The sequence below is a fragment of the Schistocerca serialis genome, chromosome 2 (assembly GCF_023864345.2).
Source record: "Schistocerca serialis cubense isolate TAMUIC-IGC-003099 chromosome 2, iqSchSeri2.2, whole genome shotgun sequence".
Taxonomy (NCBI): Eukaryota; Metazoa; Arthropoda; class Insecta; order Orthoptera; family Acrididae; genus Schistocerca; species Schistocerca serialis.
In genome coordinates, this window is record NC_064639.1 from 508,630,126 (window position 1) to 508,651,546 (window position 21,421).

Sequence of the window (21,421 nt, forward strand, 5' to 3'; positions counted from 1 at the left end):
ACATCCTCGGCGAAGATCGGATTTTGGAATTTAGTGAGCAGCCCTTTCCATTTAGCGCGTCGTCTATCTGCAAGTGTGTCTCACTTCAAACTTTCCATGAGATTTGTAACGCTCTCGCGTTGGCTAAATGTACCAGTCACGAATCTTGCCGCTCTTCTTTGGACCTTCTCAATCTCTTGAATCAGACCCAACTTGTAAGGGTCCCATACAGACGAACAATACTTCAAGACTGGACGAACTAACGTATTGTAAGCTATTTACTTTGCTGAAGGAGTACATCGCTTCAGGATTCTACCAATAAACCACAATCTAGTGTTCGCCTTACCCGTTACTTGTGTAATCTGATCGTTCCATTTGAGATCATTTCGTAAAGTCACACCCAGATACTAGGCGGATGTTACCGCTTCCAGAAACTGGGCATTTATTTTGTACTCGTACATTAGAGGGGATTTTTGCATTGTTATATGCAGTAGGTTACACTTTCTACTACTGAGAGAAAACTGCCAGTCATTACACCACGCATTTATTTTCTGCAAATCCTCATTGATTTGCTTATAACGTTGGTATGATACTACTCTCCTGTAGCCTATAACATCATCGGCAAACAGTCTAATGCCGCTGTCAATACCATCAACCAGGTCTTTTTTGTAAATCGTAAAAAGCAGCGGACCTATTACGCTGCCATGGGGCACATCTGATGTTACGCTTGTTTGTGTTAAAGTCTCCCCATTCAGGACGACATACTGCTCTCTGTCTGTTAGAAAACTTTCTACCCAACCTCATATGTCATCGGATAGACCGTAAGCGCGCACTTTTTGGAGCAAGCGACAGTGCGGAACTCGAACGCCTTTAGTACGTCGAGGAATGTGGCATCAACCTGGGAGCCGGTATCTAGAGCCTGTTGTATATCATGCGCAAAGAGGACCAGCTGTGTCTCGCATGACCGCTGTTTCCTAAAACCGTGCTGGTTTGTGCAGATGAGCTTCTCAGAGTCTAGAGAGGTCATTATGTGTGAACACAAAATATGTTCCATGATCCTACAACAAATCGATGTCAGTGAAATTGGCCGGTAATTATGTGCATCCGATTTTCTAATCTTTTTATGGATTGCTATGGTCTGGGCTTCTTCCAGTCCCATGGAACTTCCCGCTGTTCCAATGGTCCTTGACAGGTGATGGATAAGAATGGAGCTATATTTGTAGCATAGTCAACATAAAATCTTACGGGGATACCGTCTGCGCCAGATGCCTTCCTGGCGTCTAAGGATCTTAACTGTTTTACTATCCCAGATACACTAAACACCATGTCAGCCATCCTTGCGTTTGTTCGATTATTGAAAGGGGAAATGGTGCTGCAGTCCTCTACCTTAAACTAGTTTTTGAAAGCTAGGTTTAGAATTTCGGCCTTCTGTTTATCATCATCCGTTACATTACCCGTACTGTCAGCAAGAGAAGGTACTGAATTATTTGTAGCCTTCATAGTATAATAACAGACAGAGCTGATATTTCTTTGTAGAGGAGGCGTTATCTTCGTCAGATTCACCAACTTATTCGTGAGAAAAGTATAATATTTGTTACCCTGATGGGGCTTGTGTTAATATTGGCCATGTCAGACAAAAAGTATGGATTGAGTCAAGGCAAACTTCTGTTGCAGGCTTATCAGAGGGGATAAACAATCCGACGGGAAAAGAAAAACATTAATTATTGTACACACAGCTAGCAACTGATCCGTAGAAGGTTGGTGATTTAATTTTTGAATCTAAGAAAACTGAAGATTATCACGAATAAATGCGTGGTGAAGTGTTTCTTAAGTGGTTTAGAGATATTGTGCCCAAATTGGAGCCCTCCAGCAGTGTTGTAATGGGCGATACATCGTATCACAGCGTCAGGGTTGAGCGTAGGCCGCAAAAATCTTGGAAAAGCTAGATGCTGTAAACTGGCTGGTAGAAAAGAGAACCAATATCGATCCTATCGCCGTTAAGGCTGAATTGCTACAACAAGCTGAACTTATATTGTAGACCAGTACGTTATCGATGTAGCTGCCTAGTCTGCAGATCACATTGTCATTAAGTTACCACCGTACCACTGGAATCTGAACCCACCAAAACTGATACAGAGCCAAGTCAAGGGATTTGTCGCGAGAAATAACAAGACTTAGCTGCCAGACGTACTGGAACTAATTCACGGATCTTCGTCACACGTCGATATCTAACGCTGGCGGGGTGCATACCAGCAAGACATAAAATGAGGAGAAAATGTGACGCTTAGATGGTTTCGTGGATTCTGTAGCAGACGACGCTTCCAGTACTGAAATGTATCCCACGGATTCGGATATGGAAGGAGTTCCGAGATTGCCAGACGACTCATTATAAGTGGTACTTCAGTGGCTTCAATATTTAAATACCTGCAGTACGCTTTTGCGTCACACGTAGCTCAAGCAGAAAATTGTCCTGTGTTTAAGTTAGGAATTTTCATTACACTTGTTTCTAATAACAGTATTATGTTAGCTAAGAATGAGAGCATATTGCGTATTACGTCTGGTCGCCTAAAACGCGTACTGCCGAAGTATTGACGTATATTATTTCTTTCTGATTAAAAATGAAACTGCGTTCCAGGCTATATCGTTTCGTGGCTGATCTCTTTCTGCGTCGTAACTTCAACCGTTCACATCACTGCAGGGTAGTTGGACAAGCTGGCTGGCCAGTGCTGTCTGAGTTAACCCTCTAACGGTAAGGTTGGGGTTGGATCCGACCCCAGCGAGTCTGTCTTGTTTATAACTCCCCACTCCCTTTTCTGAGGGCGCTGTGGTTCCAGCTACCCTACCAGCCAGTCGTCCCGAGAACGCCGAGGAGGTCACGTCAGTCTGTTGAGTGACCTGCAGCTACCCTCTCTATCCGAAACCTACATTACCCGCGCTCGGGTTGGAACCGACCCCACCTTACTGTTTACGTCACACTTACTAGTTTCTTTTGTGGGGAGGATTCAACCCCATATTGATGTTTATATTACATCTAAGTTTTGTTTTCTCTTCTAGTATCTTACTAAAATTGCGCATCAACTCCTTAGAACTCCTCAGGAGATATACAACGAGTTTCTCCGACAGGAGGCTGAGTCAGAGGATGGCGACAATATCGATGCAGAAATCTGTTCAGAAACCGAGGACGATGTATTATCTAATACTGATGACGAGGATGATGTATTTCATTGTGCTGCAGGAGCAGTCGAGTTTGATAATTCTCAGTCAGATGTTAATTCTCAGTCAGATGTAGATGATGAGAGAAATTTTGAGCTAGGTAAAGACTTAGAGACAATATGAACCAACAAACCCATCCATTCAAAATTTTCTAGGACACCAGCGTCAAATATTATTACTCTTCTCCCTGGTCCACGTGGGGAAGCAAGGGGGGTCACTAGTGAATTGGAAATATTTTTATTATTTATAGATTCGAAGATTATAGAAAAAATTGTTTTGTATACAAATCTTGAAATCGAGAAATCTAGGCAAAAGTACAATACGGTCACCAACAGAGAGCGTTGAAATAAAATGGTTGATGGCCCTTCTCTTCATGAGTGGTGCCTAAAAAATTATATGCTCAGTGTACATGAGATGTTCTTAGCAACCTATGGACCTTCGGTGTTCCGTTGCACTATGTGCAAGAAAAGTTTTGCATTTCTTCTAGAAAATCTCCGCTTCGATGATAAAGCCACCAGAGAGGCCAGAAAAATCAAGGACAAATTTGCGGCTTTCAGAGAAGTGTGGGACATGTTTGAATTTAACAGCGAAAAAAATTATAGTCCATCTGAATATGTTACAGTAGATGAGACCCTACTGAGTTTTCGGGGTGCCTGTCCATTCAAAACGTATATCCCATCGAAACCCGACAAATATGGGTTGAAAATAATGTCACTATGCGACGCAAGGACATTCTGTTTTTTGCGTGGCATTCCATACACTGGCAAGGACAACAGAATAAAGAGGAGACCTGGAGATTTGCCTTTACGTGCCCAGTATGTTGTGCGCATGGCGGAATCTATCAGGGGTTCTAATAGAAACATTACAGCGGACAATTGGTTCTCTTCACTGGAGGTGACTGACGCCCTCCTCCAAAAGAAACTCACATTTGTAGGTACGTTGAGGAGGAACAAACCGCAAATACCACCATCAATGCTGCTTTCCGCTCCAGTAGGCTCTTCAACATTTATGTATCAGGACGTCAAAACTTTGGTGTCATTTACCTTAAGAAAAATAAAAAAGTTTTACTGATATCGTCTATGCACTTCTCTGGAGAGATAAATGAAAAATCAAATAAGCCTGAAATTGTGGAGTTCTACAATCTGACTAAAGGAGGGGTCGATGTATTAGATATGCTTTGCCACAGCAGGACCACAAAAAGAAAATCGAGAAGATGGGCCATGCGGTACTTTTATGCTATTTTAGACATCGCTGCTATAAATAGTTTTATCATTTACAAAAGCAATAGCAAAATGTACAGCTTTTCAAATGACGCGAGAATATCATTTCTCGAAAATCTTGCGCTCTCTTTGACAAAACCTCTTATGGAAAAGAGGTTGAATAACACACATCTTCCCCGTGAGCTCCGTTCGTCTATTGGAAAACTTTTAGAAAAAGAACCAATCCAATTAGACAAGCCTACCCAAGCACAGTCACTAAAGAAAAGAAGATGTGATTTTTGTGACAGATCAAAAGATAGGAAGGGGAATGCTTTTTGTAGTAAGTATAATCGTTCTATACGTGGAGAGCATAAAGTTATTATATGCCCTGGCTGTAAGGAAACTGAGATGTGATGAATTGTGCCAAATATGTATTTTGAGGGCTGTATGTGATCGTTTCCAGGACAACATTATACATTTATTATTTGTTCCTATTACATTATGTTTACAAAGACAATTATTATTGAGAACTTTATATTTCGAAACTGCTGACATTATAATTATTTTCTACAAGTAGCAAGAGATGTTTCTCATTTAGTTCCTATCTTTAGAGTTTCTAAAGCACTCAAGTTCCTAGTTGATGACTGAATCTATTGAGTTTTACTATGTTTTCAATAATTTTACAGAGAATATTTCTATTAAGGTATTTTTTTTGTAATCAAGTCCCTACTTTTTTTCCAAAGTATTTTATATTCTTACTTATTGACTATAAAAATAAAAAAACTTGTTTTTATAACAAATATTATATGTATTTAATTGATAATAAAATTTTTCTCATTATTCATTTTTTATTCTACCCCGAAAAATCGATATTTGGAGGGTGGGGTCTGATCCAACCCCACCTTACCGTTTATGTCAGGAAACTTCACCTTACCATTAGAGGGTTAAATGCGCCGGTGAAACTGTTATGCCGCATTATCGCTGAGTCGAAGCGCGCGTAAAGCACAACAAAACCGTTTCCTTATTATCGTACTTGTCTGTACTCGAGACTCCCTGGTTTCCGCTCTACGCGAAACGAAATCCAATGAGTTTCCAGCAAAGACAGAAGAATACATAGTGTAATGTTTACATCAGGTTTATTCTTATGATGAACGCAATATAAACATGCGTCCGCTTGCGGTTGGTAACGGGCAATCGTGTCGATGACAGGGCTGCCGTCCTGCTGCCTAAAGCGTTTTGTGCGTGATGAGTCGAAAGTGCGTATAGGGAGTAAATCGGACAGTGTAGACTCGTTACGTCCTCATCCTACAGGTAGACCTATGTGATGAGGCATCATCATTCACCAGTTGCAACTTAGATCCGTATGCAACGCGTAGCTAGAAGGTAGTTGCCCACTATATCCGCTGATGAATCGAACATTTAAATACAGCAAACATGTCAACGACGCAACTGCATTTGAAAATGGCCACGAACCAAAACTGGCTAAGAATATAATGTTAGTAATGTAGTACACGATGCAATAAAGGACATCTTTTATAAAGCATCTGACGGCCTACGCTGAATATGTCAAATGGGCCGCGCGGGATTAGCCGAGCGGTCTGAGGCGCTGCAGTCATGGACTGTGCGGCTGGTCCCGGCGGAGGTTCGAGTCCTCCCTTGGGCATGGGTGTGTGTGTTTGTCCTTAGGATAATTTAGGTTAAGTATTGTGTAAGCTTAGGGACTGATGACCTTGGCAGTTAAGTCCCATAAGATTTCACACACATTTGAACATTTTTTTATGTCAAATGGTTTCATCATTGACAAATTACGTCGAGGCTGGGACCCACACAGGAAGAAACTGTCATTTTCTTCAGTTCCTGCTCAACGACCTTTGAAATCCTATAGAGATCCTACAATGCCGTAACGATATAGCAGTAAGAAGTCCTTTTCTGAACATCAGCGAGCTGTGTAGGTGACAGCAATGTGAATCAACATCACTTTTTCTATATAAACCACATCAGTGATAGACGTCTGTTCGGTAATAGTCGCTTCTTTTCTATTCCAGTCGGACTAAATGACAGAAATGACATTGTGACGACAAATACTACGTTTACAGTCACTGGCGGTTGAGAGGACTTTTCTAGAACGCAGATGACAGGAACACGAGGAGTAGGAGAAGTCAAATACCTCTACCAGTAAACTCTTGAACCGTCTCTTTTTCTTTTTTCACTATTTTTACGGCTCCTGTGGGCCTGCGCCTTGACCGGGGCCCATCTGGCAAACCTCTCGGTACGACCATGCACAGCTCACTATCTAAGCCGAGACAAACCAAATTTTAAACACCCAAGCCTTCAGCAAAAGGATGTCAGAAATTCCTAAATCTGATACTAGTAAAATCTAAACGTTGCTGTTAACATACCAGACAAATCACAGGCACAAAATTGGGAAAAATTCAAACATACGAGGTCTGTTCAAAAAACTCCGTAACATTCGTATTCCGTGCCAATGGTGTGTTGGAGCGAAAAGCGGTTGGCATCCCTGCACACTCCTGTATTTAATTGTAACTTCCGGAAGGCTCATTGTAGTATGTCTGTTATTGTTCAGAGCTGTAGGTTCAGTAGAACGTTTGCGAATTTCGAGATGGCAGGGTTAGAAGAGCAACGCGTCTGAATTGCTGCATTAAATTTTACGTGAAACTCAAGAAAACCTTTGCAGAGGCACACCAAATGATGCAGGAAGCGTATGGTGATGAGTGCTTAAGCCGGACTCGTATGAGTGGTTCAGACGGAAGTCAAAGATGACCCTTGTTCTAGACGCCCTTCGACGCCTACCGACGACGCTCGTGTTACGAACGTCAACGAAATTACGCGTGCCAGTCAATGACTGACTGTCCGAGAGTTGCAGAAGACTGTGACATTTCAGTTGGATCATGTTATGAAATCCTGATACAGCGTCTTGGAACGCAACGCGTTGCCACCAAGTTCGTCTCACGGGTCATAAGTCAAGACCAGAAAAACCTTCGCCTCCCAATTTGTGAAGAGCTTTTGAATCACGCAAATGAGAACGAGATGTTCTTTAGGAACATCATAACTGGTGATGAGACGTGGGCCTACGGTTATGATGTTTAGACCAAGGTTCAGTCTTCACAATGTGTAGGGAAGGGCTCTGCAAAACCAAAAACAGCTAGTCGGGTCAGGTCAAATGTCAAAGCCATGCCGATAGTTTTCTTTGATTTTGAAGGATTAGTTCATCATGAATTTGTGCCACAAGGAAGAAGTGTTAATCGATGGTAATATCAGGACTTGTGGCGACGTCTACGAGAAAATGTGAGAAGGAAACGGCCTGAAATGTGGCGAGACAATTCAAGGCTCTTGTATCACGATTACACACCAGCACATTCATCCCTGTTGGTACGTGACTATTGCATGAAAAACGAAATCACTGTGCTCCATCATCCTCCATACTCTCCAGACGTGGCCCCTGCGAACTTTTTTTATTTCCAGAGTTGAAAACTCCTCTGAAAGGATTAAGATTTGCAACGATAGACGAGATAAAGGAAAATTCACAGATGGCGCTTCGAGTGATCCAGCTACCAAGACTGCTTACGGAAGTGGAACGGCGTTAGGAGCGGTGTATCAGCTGTGGAGGAGAGTATTTCGAAGGCGACCAGGTGCAATAAGTAAAAGGTAAGCGTAGAAAAATTTTGTGGGCAAAGTTCCGGAATTTTTTTTATAGACTTCGTAAGTTTATCAAAACTGCCCAAAGCCAAATTACTTTAAAAAGGCTGGAGAAACATCCTTGGTGGCATGAAGATTGTGAACAGGCAGTAAAATGCCGACACAAGGCATCAAGACATGGAATAGTAACAAATCAGAAAATCCACTTGACAAGTTCCTGGCAACTAGAAAAGAAGCTCCAAAATAAATTAAACAAACGAAACGACAGTGTGAGAATCGTCAGATCCGTGAAATTGGAGAAGAGTTCCAAAAATGTGAGGATAACCTTTTATAAAGTTTTTGAAAGGAAGCTGAGTGGGTACCAACTCCAAAATCTCTGCTTGAGGAAGGAAAATGGACATATTAAAAAATATATAGAAATTGGCCTGAGCCAACAGAAAGATTTCCTCCAGAAAGTCCCATAAAAACCAATTCAAATGCACAAGCAACAAATGAAGAGGAAATTGCTAGAGAAATTAGAAGATTAAAAATGACAAAGAATGTAGTTAAGACTGAACTATTGCATAACTCGTAAAATCATCCGGCCGGAAGTTCTAAAAGAAAACATTTGTCTAACTGAGAAAATTTCGGATGACTGGAGATCTGCATTGAAACATCCACTACATAAAATGAGACACAGAACGGATATTAGTAACTACAGAGGGAATGAATTCCCTTCTTCCTGTTCCATTCAAACTTCTGCCTCATTGTCTCCTGGATAGATCATAACAACAACTTGAATGCAAAACTGACGAATATCAAGCAGGATTCAGATCAAGTAGATCTTGCCTGTGACATATTTTAATTTGAAACTAATTCTTACGGATAAAAAATTTACATTAAAAATACACTCCTGGAAATTGAAATAAGAACACCGTGAATTCATTGTCCCAGGAAGGGGAAATTTTATTGACACATTCCTGGGGTCAGATACATCACATGATCACACTGACAGAACCACAGGCACATAGACACAGGCAACAGAGCATGCACAATGTCGACACTAGTACAGTGTATATCCACCTTTCGCAGCAATGCAGGCTGCTATTCTCCCATGGAGACGATCGTAGAGGTGCTGGATGTAGTCCTGTGGAACGGCTTGCCATGCCATTTCCACCTGGCGCCTCAGTTGGACCAGCGTTCGTGCTGGACGTGCAGACCGCGTGAGACGACGCTACATCCAGTCCCAAACATGCTCAATGGGGGACAGATCCGGAGATCTTGCTGGCCAGGGTAGTTGACTTACACCTTCTAGAGCACGTTGGGTGGCACGGGATACATGCGGACGTGCATTGTCCTGTTGGAACAGCAAGTTCCCTTGCCGGTCTAGAAATGGTAGAACGATGTGTTCGATGACGGTTTGGATGTACCGTGCACTATTCAGTGTCCCCTCGACGATCACCAGTGGTGTACGGCCAGTGTAGGAGATCGCTCCCCACACCATGATGCCGGGTGTTGGCCCTGTGTGCCTCGGTCGTATGCAGTCCTGATTGTGGCGCTCACCTGCACGGCGCCAAACACGCATACGACCATCATTGGCACCAAGGCAGAAGCGACTCTCATCGCTGAAGACGACACGTCTCCATTCGTCCCTCCATTCACGCCTGTCGCGACACCACTGGAGGCGGGCTGCACGATGTTGGGGCGTGAGCGGAAGACGGTCTAACGGTGTGCGGGACCGTAGCCCAGCTTCATGGAGACGGTTGCGAATGGTCCTCGCCGATACCCCAGGAGCAACAGTGTCCCTAATTTGCTGGGACGTGGCGGTGCGGTCCCCTACGGCACTGCGTAGGATCCTACGGTCTTGGCGTGCATCCGTGTGTCGCTGCGGTCCGGTCCCTGGTCGACGGGCACGTGCACCTTCCGCCGACCACTGGCGACAACATCGATGTACTGTGGAGACCTCACGCCCCACGTGTTGAGCAATTCGGCGGTACGTCCACCCGGCCTCCCACATGCCCACTATACGCCCTCGCTCAAAGTCCGTCAACTGCACATACGGTTCACGTCCGCGCTGTCGCGGCATGCTACCAGTGTTAAAGACTGCGATGGAGCTCCGTATGCCACGGCAAACTGGCTGACACTGACGGCGGCGGTGCACAAATGCTGCGCAGCTAGCGCCATTCGACGGCCAACACCGCGGTTCCTGGTGTGTCCGCTGTGCCGTGCGTGTGATCATTGCTTGTACAGCCCTCTCGCAGTGTCCGGAGCAAGTATGGTGTGTCTGACACACCGGTGTCAATGTGTTCTTTTTTCCATTTCCAGGAGTGTAGTTTGTACCTTCGTAGATTATAATATATATATTGTACAGTAATTGTCTCCTTCACATGCTGAAAGAACAAGTTCTGGACCTCAGAACCACTGTAATTTTTAGTTAAACAGTTCAAATTGTTCAAATGGCTTTGAGCACTATGGGACTGAACGTCTGTGGTCATGAGTCCCCTAGAACTTAGAACTACTTAAACCTAACTAACCTAAGGACATCACACACACCCATGCCAGAGGCAGGATTCGAACCTGCGACCGTAGCGGTCGCGCGGCTCCAGACTGTAGCGCCTACAACCGCTCGGCCACTTCAGCCAGCCAGTTAAACAGTAAACTGCACAATATCTGAGGTAAAATAAAATTCAGAGGAGATATTTCGGAACATTTTCAAACTAAAAGAGATGGGAGACAAGGTGATGCATTGTCGCAATTACTCTGCAGCAGTGTCTTAAAAAGAGTAATTCAAGAGTGGTAGAAGCTAAAATCAGAGGTTAAAGCTGACGAACCAGTCGAATGAAAAAGAACCTATAGCAGGATGGACTGTTTAGGTTTTCCAGACCAATTGACGATTGTATGTCAGGACATTTAGACTGCACAAAAACAAATGGAAGTCGTTAAAAAAGCAGCAGAAAGAGTAGGACTCTAATTATCAATCGAAACAAACAAAAATGTGTGTCTAGCAACTGCCTGACACTCAAAATTAGAAAATATAAATACAGGAAAATCGAGAGAGTTCCCCAGTTCAGATGTTTAAGCGAAATCATCCGGCAAACTGGCTGGAGAAGACTGGTTGTGAAATTCGTTGTCACAAAACCGCATCAGCTTTGAGGCTTACAATGCGTCATCGAACGTCCCAGCTTTGACGACTTGCCTACAGGCTGGTCCTGCTGGTTTAAATCCCGTTCCGACGAGCTGACAGTTGCGGACGGTCCCCTCCCTGTATAGAGGCCGCGTCGACACACCCGCAGCGGGGTCGATGAGCAGGTGCGGCGTAATCGGCAGGTCGATCCATCATTCGACAGGAGTCCGTGTGACATCCCTCTTGCGGGAGCACCGGCTGTGGAAGCCGTGTCTGCTAACACTGCTCATCTTGCAGGGCATTGGCCAGTGGACTGTGGACTGGTTTCGGTTGCTGGGCTGCGGTCCCAGCTGTCAGTGTTTGAGCCGTTACAGAGAAGACAAAAAGTAATAAGGGTACTTACAAACTAAGAGCAAATAAAGAGATTGGAAAGTACGCCAACATTCCGGTATGAAAAAAATGCATGTTGAAATTCCGCTGGCGTGTTACACTGAAGCACGAAAGAAAGTGGTATAGGCCTGCGTATTCAAATACAGAGATATTTAAACAGGCAGAATACGGTGCTGTCTATCGCAGTTGTTAGATCGGTTACTGCTGCTACAATGGCAGGTTATCAACATGCAAGTGGGCCTGAACGTGGTATTATAGTCAGCGCACGAGCGATGGGACACAGCATCTACGAGGTAGCGCTTATGTCCGGATTTTCCCGTACCAACAGTTCACAGGTGTGCCATGAATGTCAGGAATCCGGTAAAACATCAGATCTCCGACGTTGTTGCGACCGGAAAGAGATCCAGTAAGAACGATACCAACGACGACTGAGGAGAGTCGTTCAACGTGACGGAAGTGCAACCCTTCCGCGAATTGTTGCAGATTCCAATGCTGGACTATCAACAAGTGTCAGCATACGAACCATTCGTGTACTCTTGATGACTGCATGACACACCGACATTGGACTGTTGATGACTGGAAATACTCGTATATTGCATGATCGGACGAGTCTTGTTTCAAATTTTATCGAGCGGATGGACGTGTACGGGTATGGAGACAACCTCATGAATCCATGGACCCTGCCGGTCAGCAGGGGACTGTTCAAGATGGTGGAGGCTCTGCAATGGTGTGGGTCGTGTGCAATTGGAGTGATATAGGACCCCTGATACGTCTAAATGCGACTCTGCCGGATAACACGTACGTAAGCATCCTGTCTGATCACCTGCGTCCATTCATGTTCATTGTGCGTTCCGACAGACTTGGGTAATTGCATCAGGACCCCACACATCCAAAATTGCTACAGAGCGTCTCCAGGAACACTCTTCTGAGTTTAAACGCTTCTGCTGGCCACCGAACTCGCATACAGGAATATTATTGAGCATATCCGGGGGATGCCTTGCATCGTGGTGTTGAGATCTCCACCCCCCCCGCCCCCCCCCCCCCCCCCCGTACTCTTAAGGACAGCTCTGCAGGAGCCATGGTGCCAATTCTCTCCAGTACTACTTCAGATATTATTCGAGTCCATACCAAGTCGTGACACGGCACTTCTGCCTCCTGGCGGGGGTGCTGGACGATGTTAGTCAGGTCTACCTGTTTCTTTGGCTCTTCAGTGTAAAAGAATGAAACCAACTACATTAACAAGAGAGCTTGTGTACTTCTACGCAACTCGCAGTCAAGCAAAAACTGAAACACTAAAATGGATCCGTGCAGTAAAGAGATCCTGGATGAAGCAGGAAATAGCGAACTTGATGTAGCAGACAGAAAAAACGTTTAGGCAGAAAATTCGCGACTGGGCGGTTGGTCTGGTAGAAAAACCGAAGAAGACCGGAACGGCTTGGTCTGACGAGTGAAAAAGAGAGAGGGAGTTAAAGTAATTTGGGCACAAACAAGAGCTGAAACAAAGCTCTGAAAATGCATCTTGTTGTACATCGCGTGATCCAGGAGTACCAATCATACATACAGGTTACAAAGTAAGATGTGGCTCACCTTTCTGGTGAGAAGGCGATACCGTTACACGGACGGCAGTAGATGTGGGTGCAGTGTGAGGCGGACGACGATGGCGGTAGGAATGGCCTTCCATAATCACTCATTGGACTGATCTCCCGTTGTCGAGTTGTTGTTGAGTTTATGCTAGCTTGCCGCCTGGTCTCTGATGATACAACCTTATTCACTGTCGGTGTTGCATCTCTACCGACTATCTAAATTAGTAATTGAAGAGGCGCTTCAGTCTGGAACCAAGCGACCGCTACGGTCGCAGGTTCGAATCCTGCCTCGGGCATGGATGTGTGTGATGTCCTTAGGTTAGTTAGGTTTAGGTAGTTCTAAGTTCTAGGGGACTGATGACCTCAGATGTTAAGTCCCATAGTGATCAGAGCCATTTGAGTAATTGGAGATATCTGTTGCAATACATACTTTTTTAATTTCATAAAGGTGCTAATTTTATTGTATTTTTAAGTCACTTTCTTGAATGTTACGAAAAAAAGCACGTGACTTTGTGGAACCCTTCAGTGACGTCCATGTAACCCGAGAACGCAGGTCAAGAGACGTTGCCACAGCACGGGTACGCACATAACGTGGCCCATGGGCCGCATGTAGTCCATCATTGATAAGATGGCGGCCCACTCCTTAACGTTCGTTCTAGAATTTTCTTGTTTCTTTATTCATCTTTCATTTCCTCCCAGAAAGTAGAAGATGGGCCCTTGTACAACCTACTTCTTTTGGGAAAAATTTTTGTAACATGAATAAAGTTAATAAGTTTGGAACGAATTATGTGAAGTGGCGGCTGGTGATCATGTGTCCATGTGCTACAGCAACACTGTATACATCGAAGTTAAATAGCGTCATTTCCCTTCGAAAGCGTGCCAAAAGTTGCATTAAAACTACACCATTTCCTTGTGAACATGTGCTAGTATGCAAATAAAATGGACGAAAATATGTTTTCTTGAGCTCTCGTCGCGATGACTAGAAACTAGTGTCAAGCGCAGTCGACCATGCTACGATCAACTAAGAGAAGAGCTGCAACTGTCTGTTTTTGACAGTGCATGTCCTTCCGGCAGTGCGAGTGCTGTGTTGCTCACAGCACAAAGGCATTATTTTTCTTTGAAAGTGCGTGTAAAGTATTTTGGAGGCCTAGAGCAGCACGGCATTTCGTGGGGCAGTTGACATGTAGGTGCCATAGGTCAATGTACGAGTGCACCAACTGGCACTCGTCAGCACAAGTTCAGTTCTCACTGCTACCATCATTTTTTTCGTTTTATTTTATTCCTCACAATGTTAAACTATTAACTGTAAAATTTAAATATATTTAAACAGTTCAATTTATATACATAAAATTTAATATATTCAATGTTGTTATGATACTACACATGTAAGTTAAAAGGCTGTAGGCAATGGTAAAAAAAGTAAGTATACGTGTAAATTTAGTATGAAAAAAATTGTATCTGTGGTGTGATGTTTGCTGTAGACTTTTTGGCTTTACATATTTGTTATTCGGAAAAGGATGCATGAGGTATAGGGGCATTGAAAGATCTATGACATATAAATGCATTAACAACAAAGCGAAATCATAAACATATAAACAAAATACTTGATCTTAGTACATTAGGTAAAGCTAATACCGCAACTGTATTATAACAACATGGTGAAACATGATCTGCTTATTTTTGTGATATTGTAGCACATTGGCAAAATATTGCGCGAGACACCACTGCTAGTTATCTATAAGCTTTCCTTTTCCTTGTGGCCCCTTAGCTATAATTGGGCCGGCGTAAGTTGATCCCTGACAGTTGCAGTTGGTTCAAATTGCTCTGAGCACTATGGGACTTAAACATCTGAGGTCATCAGTCCCCTATACTTAGAACTACTTAAACCTAACTAACCTAAGGACATCATACACATCCATGCCCAAGACTGCGACCCGTAGCAACAGCGTGGTTCCGGACTGAAGCGCCTAGAACCACTCGGTTACAGAGGCCGGCAGTTGCAGTTGTTTGGGTGCTGCAGCTTCTCTACCTCAACCAGTAACGTAACGCGATTTTGTAAAAGTCCCTTTGGTAACGCCTCAGTGTTGTCAGGGCTCCATAGACAGCTACTGTTTCTGAGTGCAACCTTTAGCTCTTGGTAGTAGAAAGCCGGCAACAGTGCTGCAAGCTGTCAGGGATTTTCTTAGACCGTCTCGACTATAATCACAATGGTTTGCAGCCCTCACTATTGCCAAGTCTGTATACCCCAGACAAAGCATGCTGCGGGAGAGAGCAAAAAAAAAAAAAAAAAAAAAGATATCCATTAATAAAGTGGAATATCGTGCGGTAATTTCTTTTCGTCAGCAGCAGGAACGTTGGAGCTGTGACAGATCAATACAGACGACTAAAGAAGTCATTTGGATTAGCCTTCAATCAAACAGAAAGTTAACTACGTAACTTTACAGTCTGAATGATGTAAAAAATTTTTAAGTTTTAAAAATGAATAGTGTATGGCGATTAGATGTATAAATAATAAGCTATCGGTGTAACTCGAAACGTAAACTGCAGGTTTCTTTTATGGGGGCAGAGGATGATAGGTTGGTGAGAAAGATCTACATCACAGATAAGTACTTTTTTTTTTTTTAGATTTCCCTGATCTACCCGTTGTGTTGCAGGCATCCTGCTTGGTTTAACCAACGTCGTGTGCACCCTGCCTGGCTTCATCTCTCCGGCAGTCGTCGGGGCGCTTACTTACCAAAACGTAAGTAATGATAAGGGGGAGTCATGCATGTTTCTACAGCCTTGCATCTATCTTCCAGCCATTCCTGCTTATCCATTTTGGATTTCTTGTCAGTCTCAGTGTTAAGAGTCCCGTGTTGCCCGGTATTTTTATTCTTCTTCGGTTAAATAAATTTAGTATCTCTTGAGTTATCCAAGGATTTTTACTACGCCTTATCTTTTTACCTATGTGATTCTCTGCTGCCTTCACTGTTTTATTTCTCAAAGCCACTCATTCGTCTTCTATTGCGTTCCCTCTCCCTATATCAGTCCAACGTTGCCCAATGTTCTCTCTGAAAGTCTCAACAAAGAATATTCTTTCGTGATTATTAAACCAAATGTTAACGGTGATTAAATTATGCTGTGTGCATAATTGTGCCAGGGGTCCCCCTCTTTCACTCCTTTTCCCCTATCCATGTTCTCCCATCTTTCCTTCTCTTCCTTTTCTTTCTACCGAATTCCAGTCACCCATCACAACAAAATTTTCATCTAACTTAACTATCTGAATCATTTATTTCAGCTCATCACACATTCTTTCAAATTCTTCAGTTTGCATATAAACTTGTACTTCGGTGGTAACTCTTGGCTTCGTGTCTGCCTTGCTACGATAATGCGTTCACTATTCTAATCATAGTAAAGTATCCGAATTTCTATTTTTCTTTGTTCATTATTGGGCCTACTCCTGCATTACCCTGAAACATCCCATACCGACAGAGCAGCGATGAGCTGCGTTTATGAATCTTTAATTAAGCTCTGTGATGTATTTTGTTTAAATAAATGATGTTTTGACGTCTCCCTCGCCGCTGGGAAGGAGACACGCTTCCGTTTTACCTCTTGACGCCATTTTCCATTACAGGTGCGGTAACCATTTTGTAATGTGTAACATTTTCCTAATTATCGTAAAATATATTTTAGTTCATTCAATTAGTTGTTCTAACAATATAATTAACATTAATCACCACTATGTTAAATAATAATTAACAACGTTTCTGATTACAGCTTTTGATTCTCTATGGGACTGTCGCCACTGGGACTATAAGTTCAAAGCCGGCCGGTGTGGCCGATCGGTTCTAGGCGCTTGAGTCTGGAACCGCGCTACCGCTACGGTCGCAGGTTCGAATCCTGCCTCGGGCATGGATGTGTGTGATGTCCTTAGGTTAGTTAGGTTTAAGTAGTTCTAAGTTCTAGGGGACTGATGACCTCAGATGTTAAGTCCCATAGTGCTCAGAGCCATTTGAACTATTTATAAGTTCAAAATAACACTTTCATGGCATCCATTTGTTATACAGGCAACGGCACTACTGCTAATACACAGAAGAGCCAAAGAAACTGGTACACCTGCCTAATATCGTGTAGGGCCACCGCGAGCACGCAGAAATGCCGCAACACGACGTGGCATGGACTCCACTAATGTCTGAAGTAGTGCTGGAAGGAACTGACACCATGAATCCTGCAGGGCTGTCCACAAGTCCGTAAGAGTACGAGGGGGTGAAGATCTTTTCTGAACAACACGTTGTAAGGCATCCCAGATATACTCAATAATGTTCATGTGTGGGGAGTTTGGTGGCCAGCGGAAGTATTTAAACTCAGAAGAGTGTTCCTGGAGCCGCTCTGTAGCAATTCTGGACGTGTAGGGTGTCGCATTGTCCTGCTGGAATTGCCCAAGTCCGTCGGAATGCACAATGGACATGAATGGACGCATGTGATCAGACACGGTGCTTACGGACGTGTTACATGTCAGAGTCGTATTTAGACCCATCAGGGGTCCCATATCACTCCAACTGCACACGACCCACACCATTGCAGAGCCTCCACCATCTTTAACAGTCCCCTGCTGACAGGCAGGATCCATGGATTCATGAGGTTGTCTCCATATCCGTACACGTCCATCCGCTAGTTACAATTTGAAACGAGACTCGTCCGACCAGGCAACATATTTCCAGCCATCAACATACCAATGTCTGTGTTGATGGGCCCAGGCGAGACGTAAAGCTTTGTGTCGTGTAGTCATCAAAGGTACACGAATGGGCCTTCGGCTCTGAAAGCCCATATCGATGATGTTTCGTTGAATGGTTCGCACGCTGACCCTTGTTGATGGCCCAGCATTGAAATCTGCAGAAGTTTGCGGAAGGGTCGCACTTCTGTCACGGTGAACCCTTCTCTGCAGTCGTCGTTGGTCTCGTTTTTGCAGGATCTTTTTTCGGTCGCAGCGATGTCGGAGATTTGATGTTTTACCTGATTCCTGATATTCACGGTACCCTCATGAAATAGTCGTACGGAAAAATCCCCACTTCATCGCTACCTCGGAGATGCTGTGTCCATCCCTTGTGCGCCGACTATAAGACCACAATCAAACTCACTTAAATCTTGATAACCCGTCGTTGTAGCAGCAGTAACCAAGCTAACAACTGCGCCAGACACTTGTTTTATATCGGCGTTGCCGACCGCAGCGCCGTCTTCAGCCTGTTTACGTATCTCTGTATTTGAATACGTATGCCTATACCAGTTTCGTTGGCTCTTCAGTCTATTTTCGCAACAAGATTACAGGCCCTCCATCTAGTTCCAACCAGGTACTACGTTGCTTAAGATGCTTCCTTATAGCTGAACCATTTGAACTAAATTTTATTAGAATCACTAATTCCGAAACACAATATCCATGCAATATCCAACCATTAAACCTTTCTCGGGATCGTTGTGTAAAAATCATTGTCCTCTTTTCATGTCATCACTTCTTAGTAAGAGAACAGATATAAACTGACGAAATACGCAAGGTCGGAAGAAACAATTATAACCCCTACCTGACCGGAAGCACTGTTCCTTCCACCACCGCATTCCTTAATTCTCACTGCATCTAACTTTTCAAATTCTCTAACCTACCTACCTGATTAAGCTACCTAAAATTCCATGATCTGGGCCGTAGAAAACCAGTTTTGTTTTTCCTGATGACGACACGCTCTTGACGGGGTTCTATAGATGTTTCAAATGGCTCTGAGCACTATGGGACTTAACATCTGAGGTCATCAGTTCCCTAGACTTAGAACTACTTAAACCTAACTAACCTAAGGACATCACACACATCCATGCCCAAGGCAGGATTCGAACCTGCGACCGTAGCGGTAGCGCGGTTCCAGACTGTAGCGCCTTTAACCGCTTGGCCACCCCGGCCGGCGTCAATGTGTTGTTGAATATTCTAAGTTCAGACATTTCGAACAGAATCGGTTAGCCGAATATATATATATATATATATATATATATATATATATATATATATATATATATATATATATATATATTCCGAAAATACTGCTCATACTAAACCCAACTAGCGATTTTGTCACACGACATTCTGAAAACCGTGGATTGAGGGAATCAGATGGATGCGGCATTTAGTGTCTTCTGAGACGCTTTTGACTGAGTACCAGCACTACAGCAACACTTATTAACAGAAGTACCATCATATGGGGTTGCTGTTGTCCCAAGACTAGTTTGATGCAGCTCTCCACGCTAGTGTGTTTTATGCAAGCCTCGTTACCTTAGAGCAACTACTGCAAACTACATTCACATTTCAGCCTGCTTACTGTATTCATACCTAGGACTCCCTCTACAATTTTAACGCACCACACTTCCCTCCAATATTTAACTGGCAATTTCTTGATGCCTCAGAATGAGTCCTATCAATCAATCCTTTCATTTATTCAGATTGTGTCATAAATTTGTTTTCTCCCCAGTTCGATTCAGTACTTCCTCGTTAGTTACGCAATCTGTGGTATCGATAGCTACGATGCCACGGCGTATGGGCAAGTTTTTAAGTTGGCACTTCGACAGATACCGACGACAGCGCCCTCTAGCAGGCTCTGCTCAGCTCTACGAGCACCGCTGTAGATTCTGTCCAATTGATCTAGAGCAGATGGCCTGGAAACGTCACTTCAACTTCAGAGGGTGTTGGCTTGCTATTGAGACTTTGTACTACTTACTACGGGAATACGGTTTTGCACCTACGGGCTCTTCAGTTGCAAAGCTACGCATGTCATTCACTAATATTCTCTATTAAATGTACTTTCCCGTAAAAAACTGTACCGAGAATCTTACCTCATCTGCTCCTACTCACCTCCTACATTCGGCCTACCCTTCAGTTTACAGCAGCAGACCCACGCGCCGCCTTCCAGGCGGGATACAAAACGATCTGCACATACAATCTTCAGCATCCTTATCAAAGGAAATTTCTGAATAGAGGAGTATTTCGTAGTAGAGTCGAGGCAGCATATTATCTTAAATGCGAAGTTAATGGCGCATGAAAAGGTATCTTCAGACATGCCCCAGGGAAGAGAGTCTGGACCCTTGATGTTCGTGTTGTATACTGACGACCTGGAACACAATATTAACGGTAACCTCGACAATTTTTGCAGATGATACAATTACCTAGACACTTTAAGTAGTTCATGAGTTGCTATTTCTGGAGAAAAATAACTGATGATGATCGAAGTAGAGAGGATAAAAAATGTAGGCTTGTAATCGCAAGGAAAGCGTTTCTGAAGAAGAGAAATTTGTTAACATCGAGTATAGATTTAGGTGTCAGCAAGTCTTTTTCAGAAATGTGTGGAGTGTAGCCATGTGTGGAAGTGAAACATGGACGATAAATAGTTTAGACAGGAAGAGAATAGAAGCTTTCGAAATGTGGTGCTGCAGAAGAATGCTGAAGATTAGATAGGTAGATCTCGTAACTAATGAGGAGGTACTGAACAGAACTGGACAGAAGAAGACTTTGTGGCACAACCTGACTAAGAGAAGTGATCGGTTGGTAGGACACTTTTTGAGGCATCAAGGTATCACCAATTTAGAATTGGAGGAAAGCGTGGATGGTAAAAATCGTAGAAGGAGACCAAGAGATGAATATACGAAGCAGATACAGAAGGATGTAAGTTGCAGTAGTTACTCGGAGATGAAGAGGCTTGCACAGGATAGAGTAGCACGGAGAGCTGCATCAAACCAGTCTCTGGACTTAAGGTCACTACAACAATATCAGTTATCTAGAATTAAGTACTTTCTAATAGAAACCTTCGCAAGTATTTAGATCTCAATAAGATTACAAAGTGACACAAAGACTGTCAGCTTGCTTTAAATGTTCAGAAATGTAAAACTGTGCATGATGTGTCGACAGAAGTGCCGACACAGTGTGATTTGAGGGGACCGCAATGCACGCTATAAACACACGAAGGATGGCGTGAGGTCTGAAACAGGATACGTAATGATTGCTATAAAGAAAAGTACGTAGCTTTTGGAATACTTAACTTTAATCCATCCTTGTTGTATACATCGTTCTTGATGAGACATGCTTTATACGATAAGTATCAATTGCTATGTAAGGATAATGGCGCCTTGCTAGGTCGTAGCCATAGACTTAGCTGAAGGCTATTCTAACTTTCTGCTCGGCAAAGGAGCGAGGCTTCGTCAGTGTAGTCGCTAGCAAAGTCGTCCGTACAACTGGGGCGAGTGCTAGTCCGTCTCTCGAGACCTGCCGGATCTAAATCCCCTATTCAGTC

General features: G+C 43.6%; 1 protein-coding gene across 1 annotated transcript in view; it reads left to right on the top strand.

The window, feature by feature from the left end:
- Positions 1-21,421, top strand: part of LOC126456157 (vesicular glutamate transporter 3-like) — a 176,683-nt gene that overhangs the window by 132,489 nt on the left and 22,773 nt on the right. The window contains 1 exon segment of the mRNA XM_050091911.1: positions 15,779-15,864. Coding sequence (XP_049947868.1) covers positions 15,779-15,864 — 86 coding nt within the window.